At 38.1% G+C, this 13,602-nt stretch overlaps 1 protein-coding gene across 2 annotated transcripts in view; it reads right to left on the reverse strand.

Annotated features, from left to right (window-relative positions):
- LOC114666532 (serine/threonine-protein kinase PAK 6) overlaps positions 1-13,602 on the reverse strand; it is an 88,950-nt gene that overhangs the window by 33,418 nt on the left and 41,930 nt on the right. For both annotated transcript variants that reach the window (XM_028821432.2, XM_028821431.2), the window contains exon 2: positions 1,727-1,939. In XM_028821432.2, coding sequence (XP_028677265.1) covers positions 1,727-1,930 — 204 coding nt within the window. In that variant the 5' untranslated portion in view covers positions 1,931-1,939. The remainder of the gene's footprint in view (positions 1-1,726; positions 1,940-13,602) is intronic.

Genomic DNA, 13,602 nt, shown 5'->3' on the forward strand with positions numbered 1-13,602 from the left:
TGCTTAACTTTAGAACACAATTTCACTAAGGTATGTTCTACAATATGAAATATTTTTTGTACATCTGTTACAGATTTGGATACAAAGTATGCTATAAAGGAGAACACATGATGAGGCACTGACCAGTTGTCTATAGTCATTGAAACTGCATTAAGCATACAGCTCTGACATATCACTATAACTACTCTCACTCTATTCACTCACCCCGTACAAAAACCCAAAAATCACCACAACCTTGTGCCACCACTATTATTTCCACTTAAGACATTTAAATTTAGCACTGCACTACCTTTGCCTCACAAGCTTGTCTGTGTTATTCTGTTTATGTTGGTTAGCACATGCAAAACAGAATTTCATTGTACTCTGTACATGTGTCAATAATGACCGTATAAACCTCTCTTACTCTTTCTTATACATATCTTTGTTGTCAGTCATCTCAGTCTGATTGTTTCTTATGTGTGAGAAGGGTGGTGACCCCATGAGGAATAAGTATTATATTTTCATTCCATAGAAATGAAAGCTTTGTGTTGTTTATAGACTATGTCTCAGATTGTATACTAATAGAGGTCAGGGTTCCGCTCACCACAGAAGTCACACTTGGATGAACTCTGCTAATTGTATTGTAATCAGGTGGCAACTTGACCCACAGATTAAGAAACACTAAGACAGAGAATTTTATGGAGTTTGTTTTCTACATGAAAGATTCCACCCTGTTCCTGATGTATGACAGGCTTCTGGATTTTCATTTGCCATATCATGTGGTGTTTATCACCAGTTGAACTGGAGTCTTGTTTTTTTACTGTTAACCCTGGCCTCCTGACCATATCATCAGACTGTCACTTAGATACTTAAAAAAACAATTCTATATTTAAAGGCTCCATTTCTCTTAATTATAGATGTATATTATTTAAGTGTGCATTATTCATTTTCTAAATACTATTTATGCATTATTATTACTATTATCTAGTTTTAATTTGTTTTTCTTTGCATGTAACTACTTCTTTGACATCTTGTAAAGCACTTCAAGCTACAACATTTGTATGAAAATGTGCAATAGAAATAAATGTTGTTAATGTGGTACATCCCTGCGTACTAAGCTGACACCTGATATGTGTACTGAAACTGCATGAAATGTGATGAATTATTACATTTCTGATACTTTCCACTTGCTAATTTTGTCAAGTTACCATTGTATTACAATGGTAATGTGGCAAGCAAGTGAATGGTGGTCCTATCCATAATTGTACTGAAGAATCAGACAAAGTCAGCTGCCATGCAAAGCTCCCCAACATCAGCAAAAATGTTAAATTGCTATGTCAGACAGAGGAGAAATAGAAAACATTTTATAGAACAGAATAATACATTGATGATTTTTTTTGGCATGAATCTCAAAGAAAAGTAGAGAATTTGAAGCATTAGCCACATTGTTTGCAGGTACCAGGTATACTACAGGTCTCTAATCTGCAATGAAACACTAATCACAAGAACATAAAAAATAGTCATGAGACTGCTCATAGGTAGCAATTGGCTTGTGATTAAAATGGCTGGATTCAAACCAGAAACCAGAGTGCAACAATACATTCACAATAATATTCAACAACAGGGGTTATTTTCAAACAGTCGGTGTACTACAAATGAAAGACTAAGTAAGGGTGTCATTTCTTGTTCTATCTACATCTGCTATATTGTCCTATTTTGATTTACTGATCAAGGACTTGAGTCTCACCTTCCTTGTCTTCAGCTCCACTGTGGTGATACGTGAGGGATTCACCACTGGCTTGGGCCTCTTCAGTGTCTCGATGATGCTCTGCCATTGTAGGGGAAGTCCAACAAATTTGTCCTTCTGACGGTCATAGGAAGTGTGGACTCTGTGTTCAAAGTTCATAGGTGCTGAGATCTCAGGTCGCTTCTTCTTTTTCTTACGAAACATCTTTAATTCCTGAGTATAAAAATAGTAGAATTAGTAAAAACTACAGCATCCATTTATCCGATCTATTTTTTAATCTGTTATTCCCATTAGAGTATCACAGGAAGACAAAGTCTATAGTGACAGTACCGACTGCCCAGCAGGAGCATATATGCATATTAATAAATATTATATTTCTCCCCTGGCTGGGATTCAAAGTTGCGTGTTTTCTCCAATTTTGTATCAGTTATTTGTTAATGTTCTTTTTGTTTATTATGTATATTATTCTTTGTGTTTATTTGATTATGTCTCATGTGTTTTGTGGGTGGTACCCCAAGGGGCGGGGCAAGCTGCCAATTACCACCAGGAACTATGAAAGGCCCTCTAATAAACAGGGTGGAGGGCAGTTTCTGGCGGCAATTTTGAACGCACTAGGGAGTGGAGTGTTTCTTGTGTTTAACTTTGCTATTGCTTAGTGAATTCCTGAATTTTTTTAACCATTGGTCTGTTTCTAACTAGGCCTTTGGATGCTGATTTGGGATTTTGTTTGATGTCGATGGCCTTGCCTTTTCAGGCAATTCCTTTGTGCTCTTAGGAGCTTCTTGGACTGCACAGCCTGTTGTCAGTATAACCCTTTTACTTAGTAAAGATTTTTCAAGGCCTTTTTTTTTATATCTGGTCGGGGTTTTGACACTATTTGCACCCCAAAAGAAAACTTTGAAGTGCTTTTGGAACTCTTGTGCTTTATGGACTCCTAGGTCACAACATGACTCTCAAACTCTTCTCCCTTGCATATTTGTGCTTCTTTTAGGATACAATTTAACTTAGATTTGTCATCATAGTATTTAAATGAATTAACAGATTGTTCGACCTCAAGCATTCACGTGCTTTGGCTTTTTACCCTCCACTACTAACATATATTTACTGTACTTCCTCCTTTGATTATCTGAAGTGAAGTACAGTTAGGTCCATAAATATTTGGACAGAGACAACTTTTTTCTAGTTTTGGTTCTGTACATTACCACAATTAATTTTAAATGAAACAACTCAGATGCAGTTGAAGTGCAGACTTTCAGCTTTAATTCAGTGGGGTGAACAAAACGATTGCATAAAAATGTGAGGCAACTAAAGCATTTTTTAACACAATCCCTTCATTTCAGGGGCTCAAAAGTAATGGGACAAATTAAATAACTGGAAATAAAATGTTCATTTCTAATACTTGGTTGAAAACCCTTTGCTGGCAATGATAGCCTGAAGTCTTGAACTCCTGGACGTCACCAGATGCTGGGTTTCCTCCTTTTTAATGCACTGCCAGGCCTTTACTGCGGCGGCTTTCAGTTGCTGTTTGTTTGTGGGCCTGTCTGTCTGAAGTTTAGTCTTCAACAAGTGAAATGCCTGCTCAGTTGGGTTAAGATCAGGTGACTGACTTGGCCATTCAAGAATTTTACACTTCTTTGCTTTAATAAACTCCTGGGTTGTTTTGGCTGTATGTTTTGGGTCATTGTCCATCTGTATCATGAAATGCCACCCAATCAATTTGACTGCATTTAGCTGGATTTGAGCAGACAGTATGTCTCTGAACACCTCAGAATTAATTCGGCTGCTTCTGTCCTGTGTCACATCATCAATAAACACTAGTGTCCCAGTGCCACTGGCAGCCATGCACGCCCAAGCCATCACACTGCCTCCCTCCACCGTGTTTTGCAGATGATGTGGTATGCTTTGGATAATGAGCTGTTCCACGCCTTCTCCATTTTTTTTCTTGCCATCATTCTGGTAGAGGTTGATCTTGGTTTCATCTGTCCAAAGAATGTTTTTCCAGAACTGTGCTGGCTTTTTTAGATGTTCTTTAGCAAAGTCCAATCTAGCCTTTCTATTCTTGAGGCTTATGAGTGGCTTGCACCTTGCAGTGCACCCTCTGTATTTACTTTCATGCAGTCTTCTCTTTATGGTAGACTTGGATATCGATACGCCCGCCTACCCCCTGGAGAGTGTTGTTCACTTGGTTGGCTGTTGTGAAGGGGTTTCTCTTCACCATGGAAATGATTCTGCGATCATCCACCACTGTTGTCTTCTGTGGACGTCCAGGTCTTTTTGCGTTGCTGAGTTCACCAGTACTTGCTTTTTTTCTCAGGATGTACTAAACTGTAGACTTTGCCACTTGTAATATTGTAGCAATTTCTCCAATGGGTTTTTTCTGTTTTCGCAGCTTAAGGATGGCTTCTTTCACCTGCATGGAGAGCTCCTTTGACCGCATGTTGTCTGTTCACAGCAAAATCTTCCACATGCAAGCACCACACCTCAAATCAACTCCAGGCCTTTTATCTGCTTAATTGATAATGACATAACGACGGACTTGCCCACACCTGCCCATGAAATAGCCTTTGAGTCAATTGTCCAATTACTTTTGAGCCCCTGAAATGAAGGGATTGTGTTAATAAAATGCTTTAGTTGCCTCACATTTTTATGGAATAGTTTTGTTCACCCCACTGTCGACAGTCGATTTTTACATGCTTTAGAACTTGGCGGTCCCACTCTGTAAGTGTGCTGCTACTTGATGCTTCCACTTAACAATAATAGCAATGCAGTTGACCAGAGAAGATCCAGCAAAGCAGAAACTTCACAAACTGACAGGTGGCATCCTATGATAGTGCCATGTTTAAAGTTACTGAGCTCTTCAGTATGGCCCAATGTTTGTCAATGGAGATTCCATGGCTATTTGCTTGATGTTATGCACCTGTTAATAAGAAAACACCTGAGCTCAATGATTCAGAGGTGTTCACATACTTTTGGCCATAAGGTGTAGGTTACATTTTATAACTGACTCTTTAGAAAGTATGTGGCTATGTGTTTAATTTCTTTCAAAAAGTGTGGGAGACGAATGCTAAGCTACCTCACCTATACTCTTTCCTTAAGCCATGAGCTATAGCTGCAGTTTTATATCAAGGTAGAAAACTCCAAACATTACAGACAGCTGTATGTGGTGCAAACATTTCACCATTACAAATGTGCTGATTTCATCATAAATGATGTTCAGTCTGGCAAGCTCATGCGTCTGTATTCTCATAGCAATAAAACATCTCACAGTTTGAAAATGTCATAAATATTAATTTTATGTATCACGCAGTGTACATGCAGTGGCTTCATACATGTTCTCACACGTCTCCCGCTACACCACTAATTCTTAACTTAATAACCTTCTCTCTGTTAAAAAAAAACAACAAAAAAAAACACAGACACACGGTGCTTACTTAGCCAGGTGCCAAATGACATCTCCCCATGCTTAATTACAAAAAGATAGTTGGTTTCACACCATGAGATTTGTTATAATACTTCTATAAAAATACATTCACAAAATGGATGGGTGGATGGATCTTTGTGTTAAAATTTGCTTGTTTGATTTTTATAAAATATTCGGATCAGCCGGAAGGCAGACTTTCCAGGTGCCTGTGTTTCTTTTATTAGCACTTGACTCGCTGGCGCCTTTTATTTTCTGTACTCTTCTGTCAATGAATGAAGGCATTGATGTTCAAAACCACGACACCTGGGACTATAATTTGTATCTATGAATTGCATTCTTGTGTGCTTTGTTAATCACTTTTTAAATGTGAACTCTGTGAAGGGCACTTTATAAATAAAGTTTGAACAACTGATATAGTCAGTAAATTTTGAAATTAAATATTGCAAATTTTCATTATTTTTCTTCAATAAAACACCTTTATCTACAGCTACTGTTTAAACAAAGATCAAATCTTGATGTGTCCACATATGTTAAAAAAGAAAACACATTTCATGGGGTGTACTTACTTTTTCACTTGGCTGTAGCTGCCACAAGATAGAGACTGAATGAAGTGCCGGGCAGAACACCAGTCGACAGAAGGAGAGACACAGAAGGTGGAGCAATTTATAAATATCAATTCACCTAGCTTTACTAAGTCTTAGAATGATGGGTAAATATTAGAGAAAACACACTTAAACACAGAAGACCAAAACCCTTATCCAGGAATCAAACTGGTATCCAGAGCAGTCAGGCTCCACTACTGCAAAACGGCTTAATGTTACTGATCAAATGCCTCTGCTAGTATAAATCTGCTTCATAACTTTGAATGTTCCAACGATTAGCATTCAGTTTAGAACATTTTTGCTGATGGCTCTGATATAGCCTATGCCTGTGCCTGAATGTTATTTTCTGTACACAGAATTCCAGCATGTTTTCTTAGCAGGTCCCAACTAGTTTAAAACACAAGCTCCAGGCCTCTGACAAGATATCACAATTTCATCCTCAGGCTCTATGGCGCATGACTGGTTTCTTTCCAGATTCCTGCACTTGTAACAGGATTTATGTCTCACATGTTCATTTTGTATTTCTTGTAAAGTTCTTATCTTCCAAAAAAGTATTGCAAATTATTGGCTGGATGTTTGCTCAGCTGTCTAAACAATTGCCACTTTTGGTTGTAATAAACATTACTGTTACCTGAACTACTATTAATAATGTAATTGTTATAATACAACAATAATGACAACATAAGATAATATTTTCAAGGCTGCATAATTCTCTTCAAGGACAAGCAGGGCCTTATCCAAACCTGGCAGCACTGTGCCAGTTCTCTGCTGTGAAAATGTACACACCGCTACTTTAATGCTCACACAATGCCAATTAAGCTGGCATGCAGAAAACATGAGCACATTGAGAAATCCCCAAAAAGAAACAGAGAGAGTCTATATGGACATTAAATTAAAATCATAATCATAATAACTGTGTAACACTGTGGTACGGTGATAGTGCTGTTGTCTCATATTCTTCTATGAAGGAAAATGAAATTGTAGGTCACAAAGGGCACAAAAAGGACCAGGAGATGGACCAAAATAACTCAAAGAATGGGTGAGGTAGAAGTCATTACTAAGAAAAACTATCAACTCAGCACCAAATCCATAAGGTGCAGTTAAAGGATTTTTCAAAGAAAACAGTAATGTAGAAACTTTAAGAACTTACAAACATATACTGTACCATCCTTGGACACAAATTCTAGTGTTAGGACAACATGAATACCAGCGCAGCAGATGACGTGAACCGACGTACATTCTGTTTGTTGTGGGATGGCAGTGGGGACATTGCCAACAATAAAGCTTCACTAATGGCGGAGCCCTTTAGCAAAATAGGAAATCAAAGTGGAACCGACAAATACATTGATATATAAAGCTGAAAATTATTTAATCGTTCAAAATGAAAACCGAAGTAAACAGAAAGAACAGAAATTAACAAACAACATCACAAAAACTCCATGATTATAACACATCAGAGCAGAGAAGCTCCAAAATTCTGGGTTCAGATCCTGGCACTGTCACTTAGCACATTTACATGCACTTCAATAACCCAATGATTCACAGAAACCTGATTTCTAAAATGCCATGTAAACCCTTAGCCAGGTTACTGTTAAGGGTTTTGTAGTCTGTACATGTCTGTAGTATTTGCTTTGCACATGCTTTCAAGCAGCACCCACAAAACACATTTTCAGACCAAATGCCCGGGTGATCACATCATTTCATCCAGGAGGAGGAATAATCTGTTTCAATATTTCAGAAATTGCTAAATTTATGTTGAAGAGCTGAATGTACAGTGCTAAGCCCAGCAACACAATCTCTAGAGCAGAAGGGTAACACGTTAAAAGTAATGTGCGTTATGTAGTCCAATTATTTTTCAAAGAAACAAGTAAACTAATGCAATATTTATCTTACTGAAGTGAAAGTACCTGTGTTATCTCTCTATTATATAAAAAAAACCTGGGATGAGACGTGACTTTTTGAGTCCTGCGAGAAAATTTGTGTTTCTTCCCAATGAAGAAGCCTATCCATGAGAATTAAAAGATTTGTTGTTTGGTGAAAGTGAAATCCACATTCGCGAGCAGCAGAGACGCAAGACATAGCGCAGGCTGGGGGGTTGACGAGCAGGGGGCAATGCCCCCTAGTTATTATTATTAATATTCCAGAATCACTTGGTGTAAGGCAAGAAGCACATGTGCACTGGTCCTTTACGGCAGTGCTCCGCAACCTTTTCTCACCTACGACACACCAAAGTTCTTCCTAGAATTCCGCGGCACATCAAAAGCTAAAATATATAGCGGTGGCGTCGCTATAGCTGGGGGGGGGGGGGGGGGGGGGGTTGCACCGCTCCGAGCGTCAGCTATTTAGGGGCGTCCAAACTACGGTACTTTCTTTTTTTTTTTGTTCCTTGAGGAGGCGCAAAAAAAAAAATTTCTTTCAGCTTTGGGGCGTCAAATTTTTCACCGCCCCGGGCAACATGATCTCCAGCTACGCCACTGATATATAGATATGAATTTAATACACAAATATTACAATAAATTTTCATTTTTTATTATAAGTATACATACATAAAAACTATACTATATTAACTTTTATGCAATCTTAATAATTATTATAACATAATGACTGATTAATGTGATACCTGCGCTTGTTTCAATGAACACAAAAGTTTTATATTCGGCTCAATATTTGACAGCGCAACCCGAAGTTCTTGGTCAAGATCTTTTAAGCATGACCGCTTATCATTTTTAATTAACACAAGAGTTGTTTGTCCTTTTTGGCGTAACTGGGATGGTTTGAATTTAGATGGCGATTTAGTTTACTGGGTGCCATTGCCTCGTTTGATAGCTGATCGCCGCAAATGATGCATTGTGGCTTTGGAGCCGTTTCGTCACCACACCACGAGAATCCGTATCGAATGTAGTCTTCGTTGTACTTCCTTTTCACAATCTTCTTTGTTTTTTTTTTTTGCAACACTTGTGCTGGGTTCTTCATCATCTGTACGTGAAGACGAATCTTTTCCACGTAAAAATTTATCCATATTTAAAGGGGTATAAAACTAAATATGAATCACACGAAGAACGTTAACCATACACAATTCAGCAACACAACTAATAGTAATGAATGATAACTACTGTCGCAAGACGAGTGAATGCGACGTAGCACGACTAATACGTCAGCTTGAATTGAATCTAGGTGAGGGCACGGAGCGATCTGCCTATCAAAGCATACTATGGAGTTGTCTGGCGACTACGTAGGGCCTACGTCGTAGGCGACAGGCGATGGGATTTATTATTTCAGAGAAATGACACATAAAATTATGAAACCTTTAAAAGGCTATTTACGCGAATATTTCATTGCACGTATTCTCGTTATTGTGTTTCTAAGGAGGACCGTTGAAATATTATTTAGTTAGAAAATTGTCTTATTTGACCGCGTCACACCTGTATCGGCTCAAGGCACACCAGTGTGCCGCGGCACACCGGTTGCGGAGCACTGCTTTACGGGGCTCAGGCACACAGCCAAGCACTAAAGAGTTTGCTGTGTGCAATCTGGTAACAGAAACCTATAAATAAAGGGTCAGTCTGACTAAACTTATTTTTAAAACACAAGAAAACGATCACAAGCATCATGCTTATTTTCGAATTCAAAATGATGTTTAACACTTTTTTTGCAAATTAATGACATCAGAGCGTTTTCCCAAGGGAAAACTCCAGAAGATTATTTGCACATGTAAATGCGGATTATTAGGATACCAGATTTCTGCCTTAATCACTTTATTTGCCTTAACCCAATTTATTTTTGTTGTGGACACCAGGGGGTGCTTTAGCTCCCCAAATACCCAACACAAGCAGGCTCAAGAGTCTTTTATTGTGGGAAACTCTTTAAAGTAAGCATTTCTCCCACATTCACAAGTTCAATAAGCCAAACACAGCACACAGCAAATCTTTATATCCATCTCTCTATCTTTCCCTGACTCCTCTACTCCTCCTCAAAAGTGCTGTCCTCCTTCTCCCAACGCTGGCTCATTGATGTGAGGCAGGCAGCTCCTTTAATCTAATTCCCAGAAGTGTTTCTGGTGTCATGACACTGCAGCTCCAAAGCTCTTCTAGGTGAAGTTGGAGACCTACAGAGTAGAGACTCCTAAATCCCACAGCTCCCCATGGTGACCCCTACAGCACCCAAGAGGGCTGTCCCCCGTGACTACAATAACACACCATACCTTGTGGTCATCTGAGCCTGGGCTCGCTACCATCTAGCGTCCTGGGGGAGACAAAGCCCTGTGTAAGCTGTCACCCCCATGCTTCCATCCCAAGGGCATCCCAGCCGAGTAAGGACACCAGCTGTCCCTCACAGTGTGACTGTCTGTATGGAGTCGACATGTTCCCCTACCTCCCAATCAGTTACATGTTGATACAGGTTTCCTGGATTGCATTATTTTTACTTTGTAAATGAATATTCATTTTTTAAATGATAAATGTTCTGCTATTGGTTCTTTTTGTTAAAATAACCCATTGTATTAAGATGGCAATGTTTAATTTTATAAGTAACAGAAACAGTCCATTTTAAATAAACCACACAGGTGCATATTGTTTAATTGTTTTTATTAATGATACCTGTGATAATGCTTACACTGCTATATACAGTAAAGGAAGGTCTAGAATTTGTTTAACTTGTCTTGGCCTGTCATTAATATACACAAGCATTTTATTACCCGCCATGGAGGTTTCTTCTACAATAACGAAACATCTGTAAAATATTTTCACAAAGTGTATTAGTGCAGGGGTGTAGCTGATAATCTAAAAACACTAACACAGATTGACAGGCTGTAAAAGGCAAGACTCTGTTTCCAAAACACATCAAGTCAAGGAAGACAAGGCTAATAATGGCTAATAAAAACAACAGGTGTAAATGTTCGTTTAGGCATTTGATTATTGGCAATCAAGCATCTAATTATTTGAAGCTGATAAAGAAAATGTCCTTAATTCTAAGCAGAAAGTCAGACATAAATTAAACTGCTAATCATAAATGTCTGACTAATACACATAAAATAGACAGACACAGACCTGATAAGCAGGTTATTTTTAAGCAACATGTCCATATGCTCCTCCCAAATCAATCGATCAATCAATATTCTATATGGAGCACTTCTCAAAGCAAGGGTGCTTGTCTCACGCACGTATCACTGATAAGAAACAGCCCACACAGCACGTAAGCCATTAATTTAGCTTGGACAAGGCATCACTATCAGAAGAAGGAGCATGTCAGTGATTATTAAACAGATTTAAAAATAAATAAAAGGATTGTGAGAGTAATCTGTTGGAAAATGTGTGGACACGTGTTTAAATCATGCTCTTGCATCATCTGAAGTGAATGTTTTGTAAAGTTTCCTATTTGTATGTTTTTAGGAAATGTAATTTTATGCTATCTAGGGTTTTGCTGTCAAATATACCACAGATATGGCCCCTTCGGCAGGATCTAGAAATCTCAGAATAAATCCCATATTTTTCTAACGGATCTGTCCTCATGAGGGTCACAGTGGTTATCCTCATGAGGGTCACAGTGGTTAAAGGATAAGTTTACTATTTTTCAAAGAAAAGTTATTTCTTCGCAATCATATAAATTTGCCACATGAAATTGCATTTTTTATACATTTTAAAAAATAACTAGCCAGCAGCTGTGTTTTATAACGTGGATAATACGTTCCTGGATCCCTGAAAGTGTCAGACAATATATATATATATATATATATATATATATATATATATATATATATATATATATATATATATATATACACACACACACACACACACACACACACACACACACACACACACACACACACACACACACACACACACATTAAAACAAATAATGCTGGATTTGTTTGTTTCACATGTGGCAATTTGACATTTTCCTGTGCAGTACAAGTTTTAAACAAGCCATATCTGCATTAATGTAAGCAACTCTTCATATCTGCATTTAATATCTGATTTGCTGTGTATCATATTCCAATGCAGGGCCTCAAGCAAGCACAAGCATAGGTATCAAACCAAACCTGTTTAAATGTCAGTGTATCCGAAGATGCACTCACACACATTCACTCATACCAAGAGAAATTAGAGATTACAGTTAAACAACCTGAATACAAGCTTTACAGGGGCCAACATTTGAGACTGGGGCTGTGAAGCAGATGAGATCATTGAACAATGTAGTTCAATCATCTCTGAAAATTGTGGCTAAAATATGACTGAAAGGTGGTGCGTTTTATTGAATGAAATAATGTTAACATGAGTGATTTTACTTTGACAGCCCAGAGGCCTGTCTGGAGTTGATGATGCAGAGACAGATGTGACATATGTGTGCTAGAGACAACGGATTCAGAAAAAGCAAGAAATGGAATAATATAATGATTATTAATAGCCGTTTCTCTAAAAAATACATATTACTTTTCAGTTTTTATATATGTAACACTTTTCAAAACATTAAAGGCTGAATGTGCCTTAACAGATTGACAATAAGTAAAGATACAACCACAAATAAAAATTTTATATATCATAACAACAAAATGATGTATTCTGATGAGACCTCTGCTAATCAATGATAATTAAAAGAACGGCAATTATCCCTACATTATGCATGAGAACAGTGACTGCCACAGAAAAATAACATCATTAATGACTACAGACATGCTAATTACAGTAATAAAAATGCTGGTTATGACATTTTTTAATGCATTCTTTAACTACCTGGACAGACGGATGGATGGATGAATGGATGGTTCATTGCATTACCTTTGCATGAGAAAAATTCAAAATAATTACTGCCTGACAGCCCACATTAGGCTCATATACTACATTCACATCAAATAAAAAATCAGAGCATTTGAGTCTTCAGTGTTCACCTGTTACAGGACATATGGGAGATATAAGCCTCCCACTAGAACATTCAGATATAATTTTGCTGATTTGTGAGACCATCTTGATCTCATATCTCCATATAATGTGAATGCAGTATTAATATGCATGGCTGCTAGAAGTGTTGCATGTGCGTAAGTGATTGCCTGCTTTCCTATGTACTACACTTCCCTCAGGTTGATATTTCCTCTCACCAAAGGACTCTTACATCAGCTGTCTGTTCCAAATTTTAACATTATGGCAGGAAGCTGGACAGCCACATGTTCATTTTCAGTTTTGGAAGTTCAGATGAACACAGCCTCCTGATGGCACCCGTGATGGCTAAATGTTCTTGAAGAGATGGGCCTTATTGTGTTTCCACAGTACACTCACCATCTAATCATTGATGCTCACTGTCAAACCACTTTGTGGGGACCACCTACAGAACAACACTGTTCACACTCTGGCAGCAACAACTGAACTTCTCTTCTCATTGTGCCTTTTAAGGTGCACCTAGTTTTAAGAAAGTAGAATTTTAAGAGGAAGGAGGGCTATGTGAAACCTGACGGAGCAAAACAAGCTTGTGTGGTTCTCACAGCTACTTTTTTTCACCAGGGTAGATTCAAATAATTCATTGTTGTGGCACCAAAAGCACCTACTATTCTTACTGAACACCCAGCAGTTGCAAATTGTGGACACTGGCATGAAGGGTTGCTCTCCAATTTAGTATTTCAAAGAATACTAAAACAAAAACAAAAGTTGAGTCCAGGTCTGCCAGCTGTGAGACCTTCTAAGACCAAATGTTGTTAGTCTTGCTCCAAGTGAAATATAACTACCGTCTGAGGATTACTCCTTTTCGTTTTTTTGAGGAAGATGCCTCAATTTGCTGTCCATTTGATCATAACTTGAAATGTCCATTCTCTACACTTACAGTACACAAAGATGAAAACTATTTAAAGCAGCAGCTGACATTTA

Source organism: Erpetoichthys calabaricus, chromosome 16 (assembly GCF_900747795.2).
Source record: "Erpetoichthys calabaricus chromosome 16, fErpCal1.3, whole genome shotgun sequence".
In the NCBI taxonomy this organism is placed as follows: Eukaryota; Metazoa; Chordata; class Cladistia; order Polypteriformes; family Polypteridae; genus Erpetoichthys; species Erpetoichthys calabaricus.